General features: G+C 41.8%; 1 protein-coding gene across 1 annotated transcript in view; it reads left to right on the top strand.

Annotated features, from left to right (window-relative positions):
• Nucleotides 1-22,390, top strand: part of LOC126212752 (uncharacterized) — a 408,628-nt gene that overhangs the window by 370,808 nt on the left and 15,430 nt on the right. Inside the window, exon 21 of the mRNA XM_049940160.1 lies at nucleotides 15,212-15,342. Coding sequence (XP_049796117.1) covers nucleotides 15,212-15,342 — 131 coding nt within the window. The remainder of the gene's footprint in view (nucleotides 1-15,211; nucleotides 15,343-22,390) is intronic.

The raw sequence follows: 22,390 nt of genomic DNA, 5'->3' as shown, positions 1-22,390 counted from the left end.
ATCCGCCTCTCACTGTTTTCTTCATGGGGTGCCAGCCTTTGCTAAACCAGCACTTGTTGTCTGTTCTACACTAATTTATGTTTCGTGTTGGGATAACTGTGTATGTGTGTGTTTGTGTCTTTATTTTTTTTTCTTCCTGCAGCAGTGTAATTCAGAATGTCTGACTAACTATGACACTTCTTTCCTCTTGTGTTTGTTTTGTTTTGTGATGCTTCAGGTCCAACATCTGCAGCCGTGACAGCAGTGGGGACTCATTTGCCCGAGTTCTGCTGGCGGGTGTCTGTAAATTGTACTGTAATAATGAGAAAAGTTTGGAGTGACGGTGATGTTGTGACACTGTGCATGTTTCTTTGTGATACGTGCGATGTGCAGTTAATGAAATGGAAGTGAATTGTAACGCACATCCCTCGAGGGAGAGTAGAAGGGAGTGTAGGCTGTGCATTGTCAAGTATGACATGAGTAAATAGTTCCACTCCAACCCAGTAACTATAGGTAGCTAAAACTTATGTGAGTAAGACAGTATTGGATGGCTTAATACTTAATATTAGTGTTATTACATTGACATGTTACAGGTTTTAAGTTTTCTTTCATTGTCATAAAATTAGTTTTGCATATTTACTAGTATTATATAAACACACAGGGTGAGTCATGTAAGATGTAACACCCCCTCTATACTGGGGCCAATTGCACGTATTGGCATTCGGTTTTCGGTGAATCATAGTGGACTATTGGGCACATACGTTGGTACATGCACAATAATCACAATGTTTATATTGACCGAGATAATGAGGCAGGTACATGTTTTTTTAAATGGGACGGTATAATTTTTTTACCATCATTCGAATGATCTGGAAAAGACGCGTATAGTGATGCGTCGCATGTTGCTATTGTGATTAAAACTTTGCTTAAAAGAGGGCAGAAGAGGATTTACCTACGTAGCATAGGCCGTGCATGCTGCATAGAGCACGGCAACTCGGCCTGCGGGTCGCGCGAGGCGTGTTTACAGTCTGCAGCCGCTTCCAAGCGCCTCGACCTCAATCGTACCATATTTCCCAGCGTCTTTTAAGCGAATATATATATATAAGTGTCACATTTCCTACAGTGGGTAGTGTTGCTCAAAACTAGAAGAAAAGGTCCCATAATTATATGTCTGGAAACCAGTATCTGTTGAGATACGGGCCAATCGAGCATCTACTGTACATGTCCATCTACATGTATGTACATACTCCGCAAGCTACCGTACATTGTGTGGCAGAAGTTGCCAGTGTTACTGTCTCTGGATCACAGGGACCCAGGTTCGATTCTCGGCGGGGTAGGGAATTGTCTCCGCTCAGGGACTGGGTGTTTGTGTTGTCCGCATCATTTCATCATCGTTTGTGAAAGTGGTGAACCTAGACTGTGTAAAGATTTGGAATTTGTACAGGCACTGATAACTGCGCAGTTGAGCGACCCACATACCAAATATCATCAGCATCATCATAGTCTGCTCACAGATAGAACAAGGGCAAATCAACTGTCTATATACCTCCATATGAGCCCTTATTTCTCCTATTTTATTATTGTGGTCCTTAATCAAAATGTATATTCGCGGCAGTAGGATCGTTCTGCAGTCAGCTTGAAACGCTGGTTCTTTAAATTTGCTCAGTAGTAGTTCACGATAAGAGCGTCGCCTTCCCTCCAGGGATTCCCATTTGAGTTCCTGAAGCATCCCCGTAATATTTGAATGTTGTTTAGATCTACTAGTAACAAATCTAGCATTGCTGCAATGTCTTCCTTTAACCCGACATTTTCTGGATCCCAAACACTCGAGCAGTACTTAAGAATAGGTTGCATCAGTGGTCTATATGCAGTCTCCCTTACATGTCAACCACATTTCAATAAACTGAAGTTGACCATTCAGCTCACCTACCACAATCCTCACACGCTCGTTTCATCGTGTATCATTTTTGTAACGTTACACCCACATATTTAACCAATAAGACTGTGTTGAGCAGGACAATACTAATGCTGTATTCAAACATTATGGGCTTAATTTTTCTATTCTTTTGTATTAACTTACATTTTTCTACATTCAGAGTTAGCTGTCATTCATCACACCAACTAGAAATTTTGTCCGACAAGGGGAGACCGCCAATTGTGAAATTCAGATTCGATTCATACTGCGCATAATAAAAGCTCATGGCCAGAAGTGTAATGTGGCAAAGCACCAAGATGCACTTCTCAGCCGTTGTCGAGAAAATCGACAGTTAGAAGAAACCCTTGCTGTGAAATACCTTGTACGATTAAAAGTTTTCTAAAGCGTCGTGGCGCTGCGGTAAGCGCTCGGGTTCGTAATCCGAAGGTCGCCGGATTGAATCTCGCGCGGTTTCTTTTAACTGTCGATTTTCTCGACAACGGCTGAGAAGTGCATCTTGGTGCTTTGCCACATTACACCTCTGGCCATGAGCTTTTATTATGCACAGTATGAATCGAATCTGAATTTCACAATTGGCGGCCTCCCCTTGTGAAGCATCTTGTATCATTCTTCAGCGACTCAATGATGAAACTGTACCACACATCACAGCATCGTCAGGAAACAACCACAGATTGCTGCCCACTCTGTCCACCAGATTATTTAGGCACATAGAAAATAATAACGGTCCTATCTGACTTTCCTAGGGCACTTGTGACGAGACCTTCTCTGACGAACTCTCGCTGTCGAGGGCAACATACTGGGTTCCATTACTGTAGAATTCTTTGAGCAACTCGCATATCTGGGAACCTGTTCCGTATGCTTACACCCTCATTAACAGTCTGCAGTGGGGTACACATCAAACGCTGTTTGCAAATCTAGAAATATTGAATCGGCCTGCTGAGTTTCAAAGTAGCAATGCTTTCTAAAACTCTGCTAATTCATGTATATAAGCCTCTAGGTCTCTAGGAAATGTATTGTATTCGAACTAGGAATATGTTCTAGAAATCTGTAGTAAACCGATGTTAAGGATATTGGTCTGTAACTTTGCGGATCCGTTCTTTTACCCTTCTTATGTAATGGAGTTACCTGTGCTTTTTTCACTCTCACGTGACTGTACTGGCTGAGAGATTTGCTGTAAATACGAGTTATTAAGTGGCCAGTGCTGTAGAGCACTCTCTGCAAAATACAATTAGGATTCCATTTGGGCCTGACAAATTGTTTGGTTTCAACTCACTCAGTTGTTTCTCTGTTGTCGCTTATTACTACTTCGTCTATACAGGACTCTGTACTGTGACTCAAACGATGGCATGTTCGTAAGATTCTCCTGCGTGAATGATTTCTTTTTCAACACAGAATTTATGACTGCCTGTTACATAGAAGAAGACACTGTAGGCATTGCTGCATGCGGTTATCACACATCCTGACTCATTCTTCAATCTCCATTGTAGTGAATTGCTTTCACATAAAGCCAGCTCCATTCAGGTTGAATGACATGCAGTGGTCACACCCTTCCGTAACCTCCACACATTGCTGGTGGGTTGTGCATACACTGACGCCTTTAAATGTCCCCGTAACCAGAAATCCAATGGATTCAGGTTGCTACCGGACCACCTCAGCCAATCCATCAGCCTCGAAACATTGTGGTGAGGCACTGTCGCACAATCCGTAGAAAATGGGGTGGTGCCGTGTTGGGCCTAAACCACAGCTCTTGTGTTTCTTCAAGCGTAACGTTCTCCAGTAGCCTCAGTAATTCATCAGTGATACACAGAATCTGTTAAACTGTTTGGTAAGCTGTATCACACTATGACTGGGTCTCTGACTATTCGATACTGAAGCAATCCTGACACCTCACTTCCACGATCGAGGATTTGCATCTCGACGCACGTGCCAATTGCAGTAATTTACTTTGCAATCCCTTGCGAGTCCTACCTAATCTGTAAATACTGCACATTACTTATCACAAGTAAAATGGCCGTCTGAGTGTCTTATTCTGAAAATGGCCCATATCTCAACAGGCATCAGTTTCTGGACATATATTAGGTTGGTGCAAGAGTTCATAGCATTTTTGTTGTGTCTGTTGGTATTGTGGTTGCTATGGGTTTGTTTGTTGAGTGTCTTTTTTATTTGTATTTCATCGTTGTTATTCAGGTTTACAAATTATCGTTTGGAGATGATGAGTGGAGCTGTGGATGCTAGAAAATGGGAGTGCCATGTGGAGTAATCGGAACATTTCTGACATTCTCTTCTGTCTGAGTTCAGTAGAAGGGTGACAGCCAGAAACATTTGCACAGTGTATACGGAGAATGCCACTGGAGAGAGCATGCCAAGAGAATGATTTTCTCATTTTAAGGAGGATCATTTTGACACTAAAGTGCGCGTCATTTATGACGGCGGCCGAGTTTAGGTTCGTTCTGCACATCTGACGTCACAAAACACAGTCAGCCGATGAACAGAGAATGACGTTGCCAGAGCTCGACTGCAGTGCAGAGCGCGGACGAGTGTCTTCAGTTTTAGAAATGTTCAGTCATAAATAAAGTAATTGAACAAAAGGAATGTCTTGATAGCAGACTTTCTTTTATAGAAAGTTTGGAAAAAGCATTCTTCATATTCTATTAATTAATTAAACCAAAAAAGCAATAAGCCTCCTAATTCAGGCGATAGCAATGAAAGGTGTTTGTATCATTCTCACTAACCGCTTTTTCGCAATAAAGAACAGCGGTAATTGTTTATTTCCTATTGTACTTGGACAAAACGTGAGTAATTCATAATCATACCAACAGTGTTTGTCAGTATTTTGCGTGATATTTTAAAGTCCTCTGGGAGACATATTGAATGATGATCTGCGTTAGCGTAATGGTTAAAGTGTATGGCTGCTAAGCGAAGGGTTCTGAGTTCTAACCTTGATCGGTGCTTAATATTTTCTTTATTTAAAAACAATATCGAAGTGTGTTACATCATGAATTTTATTCGTTTGAATGTAATTTTTTGAAATTTCTAGTGGCAACTAAAATCGACCATACGGAAAGTATACTTTTACCTCTGCAAACTATTCAAAATTTCATGCAATGGTTTACTACATTTAATGTTGCACAATAACTTCGTTGAACATCGATACAAAATTAAGTCATTTATGGGGGGAAGGTATCAGTCAAGAAGATGTGTAAAAATCAAATTTTTGGGCCAAATAGTTTTTGTGAAATCGAATGATAAATGTGTCAAAGCAGTCGGAACACCGTGTGTCTGTACAGGCGAGCAGTGCAGTGATGACAAAATCGCGCACATCGCAGAATGCGGGGAGCACGTCTGTGTAGCAGCGAGAGGGGTTAATGCGGCCGTGGTGGCTTTAGTTCATAAACTGCGCGCTCCCCCCTAAACGTAAGTTTGCGAACTGTACTATACTATGGCGCTGCTTCTCTTGGCGCGTACAACTGGCAATGCAGCAATCTCCCGCGTCTGGGCGGGCATGCGCAAACCGCCAAGATAAAAGAATTGAACTATGGTGACTCTCCACATTCAGGAAGACCTTTGGGGTTTGATGAAGATCATTTAAATCCACAATAATCCACACCAGTGTACTCGAGAACTGGCAGATGCGATGAACTGTGATCGTTCCACCATTGTGCGACATTTGCGAGCAGTGGGGAAGGTTTTTAAAATCGGGTATATAGGTACAGCGTGACCTAAGCTAGAATCACAAAAATCAGCAGGTGGCCCTGTGAGCATCTCCGCTTACTCATCATCATCTGACATGTGGTCCTGAGCCAATACTAGTGACGAGAAGTGGTGTCTTTATGCTAACATAAGAAAAACAAATGAATGGTTGAGCCCAAACAAAGCAGCAAGTCCCTGTACAAAGAGCTGCGCACTTCCACAAAGGACGATGTAAAGCATCTGGTGGAACAGCGACATTGTGCTGTACTCCGAATTGCTTCCTGTAGGTGTAACCGCCACAGCCGACACTTATTGTCACAACTGACACGTCTTGCAGATGCAATCCCAGAACAATGACCAGGAAAACTGTGTGTAGAGATGCTATTCCACGATGATGCCCATCCACATTCTGCTAGACTGACCAAAAACGTCATAGAGGAGTTGGGTTGGGAAGTCATTTCACACCCACCTTATTCACGTGATCTTGGTCCCTAGATTTTGCCACTTTCCATTGAACAACCTTCGAGGGACTCCCTTTCTGGGTGAAAGTGTGCTGCATACGTGGCTTGGCAAGTTCTTTTCCTCAAAATGTCAAGACTTCTGCAGTCACAGAATCGAAAAGTTAGCCCAGCATTGGCACAATGTTGTAAATAGTGAAGGAGGCTATATTATTGATAAACAAAGCCTCTATTGAGTTTATTAAACTTATGGAAAAATGCTACAAACTTATGCACCATTCTAATAATTATAAGAACTTTACTTCTCGATCTGACCAGTACCTCACTTCCTGCAGATATATGTGACACATTTTAAAAAAAAAAAAAAAAAAAAAAAAACCTGTATATATTTATAGTCACCATCTCTTGTTGAATTTGAGTGGTGGATGGGAAAAAGTGACAAGTCAGTAAGTCCTTGTATGGGCCCTAATTTATTTGATTCTCTTGTCACGTTGATTTCATGGAACATATGTTGGACAAAATACTAACACGAATTCTTTACAGACAAATGAAAAAACTGGTAGAAGCCAACCTCAGGGAAGATCAGTTTGGATTCCGCACAAATATTGGAACGCGTGAGGCAATACTGACCCTCCGACTTATCTTAGAAGATAGATTAATGAAAGGCAAACCTATGTTCCTAGCATTTCTAGACTTAGAGAAAGCTTTTCACAATGTTGACTGGAATACTCTCTTTCAAATTCACTGAAATACTCTCTTTCAAATTCTGAAGGTGGCAGGAGTAAAATACAGGGAGCGAAAGGCTATTTACAATTTGTACAGAAACCAGATGGCAGTAATAAGAGTTGAGGGACGTGCAAGGGAAGCAGTGGTTGGGAAGGGAGTGAGACAGGGTTGTAGCCTCTCCCCGCTGTTATTCAATCTGTATATTGAGCAAGCAGTAAAGGAAACAAAAGAAAAATTCAGAGTATCTATTAAAATCCAAGGAGAAGAAATAAAAACTTTGAGGTTCGCTGATGACATTGTAATGCTGTCAGAGACAGCAAAGGACTTGGAAGAACAGTTGAACGGAATGGACAGTGTCTTGAAAGGAGGATATAAGATGAACATCAACAAAAGCAAAATGAGGATAATGGAATGTGGTCGAATTAAGTCGGGTGAGGCTGAGGGAATTACATTAGGAAATGAGACATTTAAAGTAGTGAAGGAGTTTTTCTATTTGGGAAGCAAAATAGCTGATGATGGTCGAAGTAGAGAGGATATAAAATGTAGACTGGCAATGGCAAGGAAAGCATTTCTGAAAGTATTTGTATGGAGTGTGGCCATGTATGGAAGTGAAACATGGATGATAAGTAGTTTGGACTAGAAGAAAATAGAAGCTTTCGAAATGTGGTGCTACAGAAGAATGCTGAAGATTAGGTGGGTAGATCACATAACTAATGAGGAGGTGTTGAATAGACTTGGGGAGAAGAGAAGTTTGTGGCACAACTTGACTAGAAGAAGGGATCGGTTGGTAGGACACGTTCTGAGGCATCAAGGGATCACCCATTTAGTATTGTAGGGCAGCGTGGAGGGTAAAAATCGTAGAGGGAAACCAAGAGATGAATACACTAAGTGGATTCAGAAGGAGGTAGGCTGCAGTAAGTACTGGGAGATGAAGAAGCTTGCACAGGATAGAGTAGCATGGAGAGCTGCATCAAACCAGTCTCAGGACTGAAGACAACAACAAAAACAACAACAACAACAACAACAACATGTTGGACAAAGTAGTATGATGGTTGACTGTTCTGGGAACGTAAGCTCTCAGAATTCGGGTGAAGTATCAGTTTTTGTATTGTCAGTTTATTATACAAATGGTCTCTAGAAATCAGATATTCCATTTTCCGATGTAGTCAACAAGTTGCTATTCATTTAAATATTGGGGGCAGACAGTGTCATGTTCAGTCTAATATTTCTACTTCTCCTTCAGTGAACAAAAAGCCACTGCATTCAGATTATCCACACAAAAACAGTTGTGTATTTACATGGGAGTGAAAATCGATTCTGGAAGTAGAAATCCAATACCCAAAACTGCATTGCCAGAATTGATACTAGAGTGTTTACATGAGCAACCAGAAGTAGTATTGGAAAACTGATTTATGAAATCAAGTTTTGGGATCCTCTTGTAAGCATAGTGTGTGAACTCGATGTCTGTCTGGTAATGCCTGCCACTGCAGTTGGCTGAACATTCGTGATCTCCTCAGGAGGTATAAGTTGGGGGAAGCAATATATTCGATACCTTATCCAGAAACGCACCCTCTCGAAACCTGGACAGTAAGCTACACCGCGATGCAGAGCGCCTCTCTTGCAGAGTCTGCCACTCGAGTTTGCTAAACATCTCCTTAACGCTATCACGCTTACCAAATAACCCTGTCATGAAACGCGCCGCTCTTCTTTGGATCTTCTCTATCTCCTCCGTCAACCCGACCTGGTACGGATCCCACACTGATTAGCAATACTCGAGTATAGGTCGAACGAGTGTTTTGTAAGCCACCTCCTTTGTTGATGGACTACATTTTCTAAGGACTCTCCCAATGAATCTCAACCTGGTACCCGCCTTACCAACAATTAATTTTATATGATCATTCCACTTCAAATCGTTCCGCACGCATACTCCCAGATATTTTACAGAAGTAACTGCTACCAGTGTTTGTTCCGCTATCATATAATCATATATACAATAAAGGATCCTTCTTTCTATGTATTCGCAATACATCACATTTGTCTATGTTAAGGGTCAGTTGCCACTCCCTGCACCAAGTGCCTATCCGCTGCAGATCTTCCTGCATTTTGCTACAATTTTCTAATGCTGCAACTTCTCTGTATACTACAGCATCATCCGCGAAAAGCCGCATGGAACTTCCGACACTATCTACTATGTCATTTATATATATTGTGAAAAGCAATGGTCCCATAACACTCCCCTGTGGCACGCCAGAGGTTACTTTAACGTCTGTAGACGTCTCTCCATTGATAAGAAAATGCTGTGTTCTGTTTGTTAAAAACTCTTCAATCCAGCCACACAGCTGGTCTGATATTCCATAGGCTCTTACTTTGTTTATCAGGCAACAGTGCGGAACTGTATTGAACGCCTTCCGGAAGTCGAGGAAAATAGCATCTACCTGGGAGCCTGTATCTAATATTTTCTGGGTCAATTGGATTTATGGCACCATTCGACTTGAAATCGCTCTGTACGCTTATTCCAAGATATGTAATGCAATAGATCGCTTCCAGTGATTGTCATTGCAGAATTATGTGTAGCACACAATTTTTGTATGACAAGATGAGAGTGATGTATCCACATCTGTTATAGATGCAGTTGAAAATCGGCCATGTTCTGCAACTAGTAACTAACTCCGCCCGAACTGGCTATGAAGGCCTAACAGCACTGACTGGCCGCCATGTCATCCTCAGCCTACAGATGTCACTGGATGCGGATGTGGAGGGGCACGTGGTCAGCACACTGCTCTCCCGGCCGTATGTCAGTTTATAAGACTGGAGCCGCTACTTCTCAGTCAAGTAGCTCCTCAGTTTGCCTCACAAGGGCCGAGTGCACCTCGCTTGCCAACAGCGCGCGGCAGAGATGATGGTCACCCATCCAAGCGCTAGCCCAGCCTGTCAGCGCTTAACTTCAGTGATCTGACAGGAACCATTGTTACCAATGCAGCAAGGCCATTGGCACTGAAACTAGTAGTACTGAATAAATTACATTTTTAAAATACAGTCCAGGGGAATGATGTCATTTCTCAAATATATCGAGGCTGTGGTGCCCATTGAGAAAGAAAGGAAAGTGATTGTTCAGTAGTTGCATATTGTACAATAATGGATATTTCCACCTATTTATGTGCAGTGTCGAATTAAGTCGAGTGATGCTGAGGGAATTAGATTAGGAAATGAGACACTTAAAGTAGTAAAGGAGTTTTGCTATTTGGGGAGCAGAATAACTGATGATGGTCGAAGTAGAGAGGATATAAAATGTAGACTGGCAATGGCAAGGAAAGCATTTCTGAAGAAGAGAAATTTAACATCGAGTATAGATTTAAGTGTTAGGAAGTCGTTTCTAAAAGTATTTGTATGGAGTGTAGCCATGTATGGAAGTGAAACGTGGACGATGAATAGTTTAGACAAGAAGAGAATAGACGCTTTCGAAATGTGGTGCTACAGAAAAATGCTGAAGATTAGAGGGGTAGATCACGTAACTAATGAGGAGGTATTGGATAGAATTGGGGAGAAGAGGAGTTTGTGGCAAAACTTGACTAGAAGAAGGGATCGGTTGGTAGGACATGTTCTGAGGCATCAAGGGATCACCAGTTTAGTACTGGAGGGCAGCGTGGAGGGTAAAAATCGTAGAGGGAGACCAAGAGATGAATACACTAAGCAGATTGAAAAGGATGTAGGCTGCAGTAGGTACTGGGAGATGAAGAAGCTTGCACAGGATAGAGTAGCATGGCGAGCTGCATCAAACCAGTCTCAGGACTGAAGACCACAACAACAACATGTGCAGTACATTAAAATTGTTTATGTTGAGCGTCAGCTGCTAGTCCTTGCACTAAGTGTTGATCATATAAAAGGTCTTCCTGCACTTCTCTGCAATTTTCTGGCATTGTGACTGCTCCATGTACGACAGCTCGTATGCAGACAGCCTTGTGAAACTCGTGACATTATCCGCTCGGTAATTTATGTACGGGCTGAATCTAAACTCTCCCACAAACTCTGAAGTGTTACAGAATGTGCCGTAAGCAACAAGTTGAAGATGGGACTGATGTTTGTAAAAGTCATTGAATGATGCTATTGAGGTGAGAGTAACAGGGATTGACACTAATAGCTAGGTAACACCTCGAACTTCTGCTGTCAGCGTACTCAGCCGTCCCTACAGTCTCGCTTTGAGTGGCACAGGTGTTTTAGACATCAGCTGATGTCCTGAATGCGGTCAGCACTATTGCGAGGAATTCAGCTTGTGATCCGTCAGAGTTTAAACTCAGGTTTGCTGACGTTTGGGTGGCCTAGTAGCTGCTATTGCCTGTAACTCTGATGCTGCACAGTGTTGTAGGATGACTTTTTTGGATGTGGGTTCTTTTCATCAGTTTGTGCCTTAAGGGGCTCCGGAAAGGCTCAAAATCATGAAAAGTCCAATTTTTACTTTTTTGCGTTTTCTGAATCTGCAGACTATTACCTTTTAATAGATATATAATTTATTCAATTCCGAAGACTACAACTATTTTTAATTTTTTTTTGAAATGTGTTCTACATGGGCGTGACCCACTGTGGCGCTGTTAAACTGCTGTCAAATGGTGTTATTATTAACGTCCGTGTTCATCAGGTACATTTTAGTGATGTGAGATAAAGTATGTGTTGTGGCTAACCTGTGATGGTTCAATATATATCGCCGGTGTGATTGTCGACTGTTTCATGTTTATTTACTCTGTCGTTATCTCGAAAATATTCGTAATTAATTCTGTTTCTTGAGTCTCTGTTTTGTTGAAGTATAATAATGAGTAAAAGTAAAGTTATTAGAAATCCTCTGAAGGCTTTTAAGAAAAGGAGAAATGTTGGAAAGCTAAAGGTATTTAGAAATATGGGAATGAAGATAGGTTCTAACATGGTACGAGCGATGCTTGCTTTAGACAAGGAACGCCTTCGGGCTGCAGACAGGGCTGTAAAGAGTCTAGAAATACAAGCAAGAGTAAACAGGAGGAGGGACAAGAGGAAGCTGGAGGAGGAGTTTGCAGAGGATGAAGATAATCCATCCTATGGACCTGGAATGCACTAAAAAGTTAATCCGATCTTTGTCGCTCGATTCCCAAAACTTTTATTTTCTCATACTAATTACATGTTTTCTAAGGATCTTCCAAACATATTTGTTTCAAACTTTCAGTAAATGTTACACAGTACCTTCTGCATAATTTAACACAGCCTTTTTTCCAAAAAACTGTATATTTTTGAATATATAAATAAAAAATTGCAAAAAAATGTTGTGAATTTTCATTACAATTGAAAAAAAATCATCTTTAATAACTGAACTAAAATTTTGTAAAATCCCTGTGTTAGGTTGTAGCCCATATTCCAATAAATAATCTGTAAAAAGTTCAACTTCCTACCTCAAATACTTTGTGAGGAAAGATGTAATTTATAAGCGTTATTTTAACATTGCAAGTATAGGGCGTTCCGGAGCCCCTTAAGATACCCTCCATTAGAGTTAGGGTCCACCTTGTATATAGTTATAGGGGAAGTGCGAATCGTAGATGCTGATATTTATTTCGTCGAAACATCTAAACATAGATGGCTGATAATAATCAAACCCCAAAACATAGATAAACTTATACAGTGGCGTAAAAAGCAGCATACAACTATATCCAACATCACATTTATTAATCAATAAATACAACAATAATTAACATTACATAACTGACACCTTTTTCTCTGCAGACTGTAAAAATAACATTTTTGAGAGAAGTTTTCTCTTCATGAGCAACATTGTTGAGAGAGAGCAAATCCTGATCTTGAGAAGCTGTTTCAGAAGCTGATAATGTGGCTATACAACTTCAGTAATTTAATAGACTGCTCTTGTGTTGTTGGATGGGTAGTATGAATGATAGTTTTCCATACTTCTAATGGATCTTGTTCAAGATGATTGGCCCATTTCTGTTCTACTGTGCAAATTGTTCTTTTTTGTTCAAACATGGAAAATCCAGGATGGAAAGTAACAATATTATGTGAAGTAAAGCTGCTGCTCACCATATAGTGAAGATTCTGAGTCGCAGATAAGCACAACAAAAAGATTTTCACACTTATAGCTTTCGGCCAATGGCCTTTGTCAGTAGACACACATACGCGCACACACACTCATGCAAACGCAACTCACATACACAACTGCAGTCTCAGGCAACTGAAACCACACTCGTGAGTGTTTGTGTGTGCGTATGTGTGTGTATTGTTGACAAAGGCCAATGGCCGAAAGCTACAAGTGCGAAAATCTTTTTGGCGTGCCTACCTGCGACTCGGCATCTCCACTATATGGTGAGTAGCAACTTTCCTTCTCATAGTATTCTTCTTTTTTGTTGTTTTGTAATATTCACTTCATAAATCAAATTTGGTTTCTCTGTTTTCTTCTACTTATCACTGTGTTGCTTGTCATTGACAGTCATTTCAACCACACAAACAAATCTGTAATGGTTTTAACTGCCTTTGAATGTACTACAGTATTGAAAGTGTTCATCCTTGCATTAGAAATGAGCTATGTTCATGTGGTGTATCTAGAATTGAGCTATGTTAATATGGCTAATGTCCATTTGGCAGTATGTACATTTTGAATTCCTTTATTGTGCTGCTGTATAGATTCTCCCCAACAGTCTGTATTGGCTGCATAGCAGATATTTTCGTATTCAACATACTGCTTATTGGGTTTGTTTTACTGCTTGCAATATAGTTTTCCATGCAGATTTGGCAAGCCACAAATGTGTTGCACTGGTGTCATTATGAAACATGTTCAGAAAAAGATTTGTTTAATCGACGAAAGAAAAACTTACCGACAGTGTTACTGATTAAATAATTTCTAGCCCTTGTAATGTGTCGGGCTGTTTCCTCACCCAGTGCACCACATGTGACGTGCTGGGACACGTCCTTATTTATTAGTGCCACTTAAAGTTCACGTCACAACCGGATGTACCGGTATTGAAACATTTCCTCACCAGTAGATAGTGCGCAGTGTTCTCGACGTACCTCACTTGGTTTATTCAATATTGTCTTCCCGGTAGCTGCGTCCGTCTCACCTAAATTGCACTGAAATTAAGAAGCCAGGATCCTAGGTTAAGTTTTCCAAAATCAGAAGTCAAGATTGTATTCACTGTTGAACATTTATGTCAACCACAGTGCGATTTATTTGTTATCACTCGCACACACAATATTCACGTGACCGGGCCTCTTACACTTAATCGTCACATTAGGTAGGTCAAAAACTTCCAATCTTTAACAAAGTTCACAATTACAATTACCGAAAAATTAACCAACATGCCACACTTTTGCTCCAAGAGAATCTGACCGAGAACCTAACTTGAGAACTACACCAGCTCGGACCTTATATAGACGAGCGCTTGAATATTTGACTATTTCTGTTAATATATTATAGTTTATAATTTCCCATGGTTAAAATGAATCTTTCTGACTGGTTTTGAAGTTAACTATTGGGTTTTATTATTTAAATAACACGAGTGAGCTGTATCAATTTAAATACGCGGAACTAACTTGTGCATCCGCCGTGGGAATTCCCGACTTATAACCACGGCAGCCCTTTTGAACAATAATTTTTACATATTCAAGTTTACTTAATTCTTCATTAATGCACTTACAAAGTTGAGACTGGAGTTATTTTACGTAGAAAAATAAAGGTAGCAAAAGTATCGAAACAGATCTCGGAATTATTTGGTAGTTTGGTCACAATTGGCAGTGAAAGTCATACAGGCTACAGATTTTAAGTCTTAATATCTATTTAACTAATAGACTTTAGATTAATTTAAACACTTTGCTCAAATCAGTAAAATTTAGGCTTTCTTTTGGATGCAGTTTTATAGCTGAATTTGATCTATTAGCTCACTCAAAATTTACTTAATATGTATTGCACAATATACGTCATTGTCCATAACTGTTAATAGTATGCATTTCCAATAAAACTGATTAGCTCATTACTTTCAGAATAGACATTAGAATGTACTGAAATAATAGATTTTACTAGGGGAATTTTATTTAAACTATTTCTGAATTCTGTACTAGGAAGCTGAAGGCCACAGAATCTGTAGTCGGAATCTGAGTAGTGAAAAAGAAAAAAAAAAGAAAAGTTCATTGCTTAACGAAGTTACTGAAAGAGTGTAAAACCAAAACAGGATAGCAGTGGGCAACCCTGCTTTGTTACACCCTCCCTCCCCCCTTTTTCGAAGATCAGTATTTTGTCCTGAACGTCTATCTTATGATATTTGAAAGAACTCAGTTTCAATATTTGAAACGTCAGTGTGTAAGCTCTCTGCATCCCTAGTTGTGAACAGTTACAGTCCTATAAGATTCCTACCGGTGTCACAACCGTAGTCGCTCCAGTAGTAGGATACCGTCTGTTACGCAGGCCGCGGGCCCGGCGGAGCTGTGCGTGTCGGCGCTGGAGGCGGCGGGCTGGGACGTGCACCGCGCCATCAAGCTGCGCCGCCTGCACGCGCTGCTCCTGCACCACCGCGGGGGCGGCGGCGAGGGGGAGGGGCCGTGCGACGAGGCGGCGCTGCGGGCGGCGCTCGAGGGCACGGGCTGGGACGTGGCGCGCGCCCTGCTGGCCCTGCAGGCGCAGGGGACGCTCCTGCCGCCTGCGATACAGGTCTCTGTCTCTTCTGTGTCTACATCTACATTCCAAACGAGACTGCAAAGTGTGTAACAGACAGTGATTCCCACTGTACGACATGTTAGGGTGTCTCCTTGTTACATTTGCATATGGAGTGCAGAAAGAAAACAGATGGCTCTTGTCTTTGTGCCCCTGTGTTGTTATACAGGGTGTTACAAAAAGGTACGGCCAAACTTTCAGGAAACTTTCAGGAAACTTTCCTCATACACAAATAAAGGAAAGATGTTATGTGGACATGTGTCCGGAAACGCTTAATTTCCATGTTAGAGCTCATTTTAGTTTCGTGAGTATGTACTGCACTTCGTCGATTCACTGCCATCATTTCATACGGGATACTTTATCTGTGCTGCTAGAACATGTGCCTCTACGAGTACGACACAACATGTGGTTCGTGCACGATGGAGCTCCTGCACATTTCAGTCGAAGTGTTCGTACGCTTCTCAACAACAGATTCGGTGACCGACGGATTGGTAGAGGCGGACCAATTCCGTGGCCTCCACACTCTCCTGACCTCGACCCTCTTGACTTTCATTTATGGGGGCATTTGAAAGCTCTCGTCTACGCAACCCCGGTACCAAATGTAGAGACTGTTCGTGCTCGTATTGTGGACGGCTGTGATACCATACGCCATTCTCCAAGGCTGCATCAGCGCATCAGGGATTCCGTGCGACGGAGGGTGGATGCGTGTATCCTCGCTAACGGAGGACATTTTGAACATTTCCTGTAACAAAGTGTTTGAAGTCACGCTGGTACATTGTGTTGCTGTGTGTTTCCATTCCATGATTAATGCGATTTGAAGAGAAGTAATAAAATGAACTCTAACATGGAAAGGAAGCATTTCCGGACACATGTCCACATAACATATTTTCTTTCTTTGTGTGTGAGGAATGTTTCCTGAAAGTTTGGCCGTACCTTTTTGTAACACCCTGCATGTGGGGACTGAAGTCTGGGTGTCCGTACGAAACCTCTCTTCAGACATGCCAACTCTCCCGATTTAAACAGGAGACTCCTGATTTTTCCTTCTTCCTCCCAAACTCCTGACTGTGAAGACCAATCTCCCGATTTTCAGACCAGTTTCAATACTTTCCTTACTATTTGAAAATCCTGCCCCTTCGATATATTGGTGGATGACAATGTACAGCTGCTACTTGTCCTACGTTAACTTGGAAGATTCGTGCGGTGGCTGTCGGGAGCGGCAGTAGGCGTAGCTCACGCTTCGTATCTACGAGGAAGTGAGGAACTTATCATTGGCAGCATTCGGAGACAAATGAATATCTTTCGACCGGTGCCAATTTCCTCGACTTCTGGTTGCATCGGTGCAATTGTAAAGTTATTGTGCACAAGGAGTAGTCGACAGTTGTTCCGAGCGAAGTGATTAGCGTTGCTCTTTCTACGAGGAAGTGTTGCCGAGTTGGGGGATTTCCTCCTAAATTTAGGGGGAATTAGCTGCCTGGGGGAAATAAGAGGGATAAATGTTTCAGGGGGGAAAAATATTTAGGGTTACTACCCCCCCTCCCCGCCCCTCCGCTCGACAATTTCATTGTTGACTCCCTTTTACCCTCACTCCGCTTGCTTACCCGACAGTGTGACAAATTATTTTGGGGAATTTGAAGTGCAATATAGGGGGAAACTGTGCACCAGGGTTGGTATCATTGCTACATGACCATTGTCTAGAACGTAGGACCATTGTGTTCTCAGTTCTGCTGCATGATTTGTGTACTCTGTAGTAGTTGTTGGCTGCGTATCGTGGAGGTGTTGATTATTTTTTGTGCAGGATGACGAAGAAATGCGATGCAGTGTTCAGGAACATATATAAGGAAGAGTTTCCATGTTTAAGTGAATCGAGGAAGGGACAAACTTACGCATTTTGTAGTGTATGTAGATGTGACTTTTCAGTGGCTCGTGGCAGGAAATGCGGCATTCTTAAACATGTGCAAACTAAAAAACACAAGGAGAGAGTCCATTGTATAGAACGGAACCAGAAACTTAACTTCTCGTGTAAACCACAAAATGTAGATTGTGTGATTAATGCCGAGGCTTTATTTACCTCATTTATTGTACAGTATAACGTGACTATAAACTGTGCCGACCACACTGGGCCTTTGCTTCGCAAAATGTTTCCCGATTCTGAAATTGCGAAACAATATGTGTGTGCCAGGTATAGGTACTGAATTATTGCGACTTTGTCAGGGATGTGTTGTAATTCACAATAGTGCAGCGCTAAAATTCTCCTGATTTTTCACTTTTGAAAGTTGGCATGACTGTCTCTTGATTTCAAAAGCAATTTAAGAAAAACTGAGAGACATACACTGAACAGCTAGAATGGCAATGCATCTTGGCACGGAAGCCACGAGGCCTCGGTATTTCGCTGGAGGGATCTGGAAGCACATCTGCACACAGAAAACACCTGATTTCTGTAAAATCCAGGGAGGAGGACAATGAGCTCTGATGTCGTGTTCAATCACGTCTCAGATGTGTTTTATCAGGTTCAGATCTGGCGACTTGGGGGGGTCAGCACACCAGTTACGACTCGCCACTGTGTTCCTCAAACCACTCCATCACTCACCTGGCTTTGTGACACGGTGCATTGTCTGGCTGAAAAATGCCACTGCATTCGAGAAACACGTTCGCCATTAAGGGGTGTACGTAGTCTGCAACCGATGTACGATACTCATTGGCCACATCACTGTGCTGTGTACGAGCTCCACTGCACCCACAGACGCCCGTACGAATGTTCTCCAGAGTCTATCGGAGCCACTGTTAGCTTCTCTCTGTCCCACAGTACAGGCGTCGAGGAGCTGTTCCCCTGGAAGACGACGGATTCGTGCCCTCCCGTCGACGTGACGAAGAAGGTATCAGGGTTCCTCAGACCGTGCCGTGCTCTGCCACTGTGCCAACATCCAGTGGCGACGGTCACGTGTCCATTTCAGTCATCCTGCTGATGTCGTCGTGTTAACACTGGCACGTACAACAGGTCGTCGGTTGCGGGGGCCCATTGTTAGGAGTGTTTGGTGCACTATGTGTTCAGACACACTTGTACTCTGCCCAGCATTAAAGTCCTCGGTTTTGCCATGTTATGAAGATACTCACTCCTCAAACATCCGTCAACTGGTGCAGTTTCCGAAATGCTCACGATGAGCCTCTTGGCCATCACAATCTGCCTTCAGTCAAACTCGGATACAGCCCGCACCTTCCCCATTCTACACACGTACAGCACGCTCACTGATACTACATGGACTGTGTGTGTGTCTGATTAGCAGTCATTTCTCACCAGGTGACACTGATACCACGGAGATGTGTTTATATTGATAGTAGGCTGGCGGTTGTAATGTTTTGGGTGATCAGTGTACATACTTGCAATTTGTGGCATCGTGTAGAGCAACTGAAATAGTTTTGTACAAAAAATTATTCACTTCCACACAGGCACTCCCCCCACGAACCGTGGACCTTGCCGTCGGTGGGGAGGCTTGCGCGCCTCAGCGATACAGATAGCCGTACCGTAGGTGCGACCACAACGGAGGGTTATCTGTTGAGAGGCCAGACAAACGTGTGTTTCCTGAAGAGGGGCAGCAGCCTTTTCAGTAGTAGCAGGGGCAACAGTCTGGATGATTGACTGATCTGGCCTCGTAACACTAACGAAAATGGCCTTGCTGTGCTGGTACTGCGAACGGCTGAAAGCGAGGGGAAACTACGGCCGTAATTTTTCCCGAGGGCATGCAGCTTTACTGTATGATTAAATGATGATGGCGTCCTCTTGGGTAAAATATTCTGGAGGTAAAATAGTCGCCCATTCGGATCTCTGGGCGGGGACTACTCGAGAGGACATTGTTATCGGGAAAAAGAAAGCTGGCGTTCTATGGATCGGAGTGTGGAATGTCACATCTCTTAATGTCAGATCCCTTAATTGGGCAGGTAGGTTGGAAAAATTAAAAAGGGAAATGGATAGGTTAAAGTTAGATATAGTCGGAATTAGTGAAGTTCAGTGGCAGGAGGAAGAGAAATTTATGAGAAATTCATGGCGCATCTTGGCTAGAAGAAGGGGTTGGTTGGTAGGGCATATTCTGAGTCATCAAGGGATCGCCAATTTAGTATTGGAGGGCAACGTGGAGGGTAAAAATCGTAGAGGGAGACCAAGAGATGAATACACTAAACAGATTCAGAAGGATGTAGGTTGCAGTAGGTACTGGGAGATGAAAAAGCTTGCACATGATAGAATAACATGGAGAGCTGCATCGTCTCTGGACTGAAGACCACAACAACAACAACAACAACAACAACAACAACACAGGCCCTTTTCATAACCCATAAAATATCTAGAAAATCCTTTATCTTGAACCACGAGCACACAACAACATCTGAATGATGGATTCTATTGCGTCCACAGCTCTTCTGTTCAAATGTTCAGTCCAGAAAGTCACAAACATTTAAACTCTAGTGCAGTGGTGCATTATCCTGCTGGAGGATCACATTTAGTTGAAGGGGAAGAAGCTGACATATGACAAATTGCTCGAGTGTGTCCAGATAAACGTATCCCGTTAATGTTAGCTCGACAAAGAAAAATGGTCAGACTACTTCGTCTTTTTGTCAGCACACAGCACACTTCCACCATCTCAGATGTGATCCTGACAACTGTGGGGGTTCTCCAAACCCTAGATACAAATGTTGTGCTTATTAACCTCCCCCCGTGCATGGAAGGCTGCTTTGTCAGAGAAAACATCATATGCTATATAGTTGGGTTTTTGCCTGATCCAGGACAACATCTCAATAGTAAATTTGTGAAAAGCTGTAAGTCATTTTGCTTCAACACTTGCAAAATATGAACTTCGTAAGTGCACAGAGCTGCTTGTGCTGTTTAACTCTCATGATGCTAAGTGAACTGATTTTGATAGGCTTCTTTGGCAGGTCTCTCTCACCACCTCTACTATTTCACCAGATGTGTGTTTTCTGCTAGGGCCAGACAGTCGGTTTACACTTCCAGTGGCTAGGAACTTCTTTTACCAATCCTTAATCAGCTTAATGCCTGGTGGCTCCATTTGACAGTCAAATCAGAATTTTCTTTGGGCAGTAATGGGTGATTTTGTTTTCACATACCGTGCTGCGCATTGGGCTCTCTCGCTTCAGGTGTACTCATTCGTGGTCATTACTTAACATCAGAAATGAAACAAAAGAAGTTGTTTAGGGAAAAAAATCTACACAAAACTTTTTGAGTTGTTTTACATGCTGCAAACCACAACTACATGTGTATCATAGTTTTTCTTAATTGTGTATGGAAACCGTGGAGAGCTCAATCAGGCATCAGGACTGTCTGCATGCTGCCAAAATTGCGTTCTGTTCCCTGCGGTAATAGGTAATCGCTTTTCAGTCTCAGTCTCTATCCATAATCAGATAAAAATTCTGAAATTGATGTACATTATACACCTGCATAGCATCTTAAACCTTATGAAAAATACGTTCTTAGGGTTTATTGGGCCAGCGTTACCCATTTGCTGAAATAGATGAAATCTTTATGTCTTGAAAGTTTTCATTATTACTTAATATCTTGAAGACTACTAAATCACAGAAGTAATTCAGACTTTGTGAACAGTGACTGTCGCACCCTACACTGGATGCTTTCACTACATCTCTGGAGACGTAGGTCAGCACGGTGCCTGCCGTGACGTTTGCTTTAATACGCACCAACTACTCTTTGGGTTATTTCTTTTCAGTTTTTTTATTGTTTCTGTGGTGCAAGCTTCTATTGATATTGTCTCCAAGAATGTTTTATTAACTTCTCCTATTTCATTCAGTAGTGATGAAAAAATGGCATTCTTGCTTTTCCATTATGCAGGATTTTTTATGTATGTTTTTGTAGACATCTTCGTCAGTTGTAATTTTCCAGCCCTCTTTTTCTTTCTGTACCCGCCAGTAATTTTTTTAATGTTCTTTCTTTGACATACCAGTCATCTACTTTGCTTTTGAGTTCAGTGTGAATCTCTTACATCAGTAAAAACTATCAGCCTTACCACTGTAATATAGTATTTTAGGGTGGTACCAGTAAGCCCAGCAGAATTGAATTCCCTCGTATAAAATGTTATATCTGCCGAACTGTGTTGTACATTGAAATGATTTTTGCAGACGCATAGAGTCTGCAAAATGTGCTGTGCATAGAGTTAGTGGTAAAGAAGTAAGAAATTAAAATGTGTTGATTGATGCTGAAGTTTCAGTGCATGAACAGTGAAACTGTATGATGGACAGAAAGCTCACTGAACAAACACGAAGTATTTGTAGCAGAATCACAGAAAACTGTGAAACTTAATGGGTACACTCATGAAATTAGATAAATGTGATCATATTGGATCAGCTCTTTGTGACAGCTCCTGTTATGTTCGCTAATGTTTTTTCAAAATAATTCTAGAAACTAACAGCAGAAGGCAGCACCAGTCAGGGGTCAGGTAATGAGACATCCACATATTGTTCTCATTCGCAGTGAGTTCAGTTCTCGAGCGACAGATAGCTAGTGTCGATAAAATTGTGGCCTGACCTATCGCAGGCACTGTCTTTATAACACAAATTGTAGCTCGAGTTGGAAGTTGCTAAGTGTTGTCATTATGAAGCACTGGATGAAAATAATTTGGGCAATTTTTGCTCCATTTTAACGAAAAGTAAGTTTTTCACACATCTCAATGTTTATCATGTCGTATCTCCTGAACTGCCTATCATGCTAAGATATAACGTTTCAGTTGAATTAGGTGGCATATGTGGATACTGTCTAGAAAATGTGTTGCAAATAAATTTAGTGATAAAGAGGTAGCAAATCAAAATATCATGGCTGATGCCGAAATTTTACTGTGTGAACAGCAAAACTGCGGTAAACGTGAACTTTTGCCCTTTCAGCTTTTTGTGTGAGGTGTCAATGAGAAGTTTCATCAAGGT

This window comes from Schistocerca nitens, chromosome 11 (genome assembly GCF_023898315.1).
Source record: "Schistocerca nitens isolate TAMUIC-IGC-003100 chromosome 11, iqSchNite1.1, whole genome shotgun sequence".
Classification (NCBI taxonomy): Eukaryota; Metazoa; Arthropoda; class Insecta; order Orthoptera; family Acrididae; genus Schistocerca; species Schistocerca nitens.
Note: the sequence above shows the minus strand (reverse complement) of the source record. Positions and strands in the feature narration are given on the sequence as shown.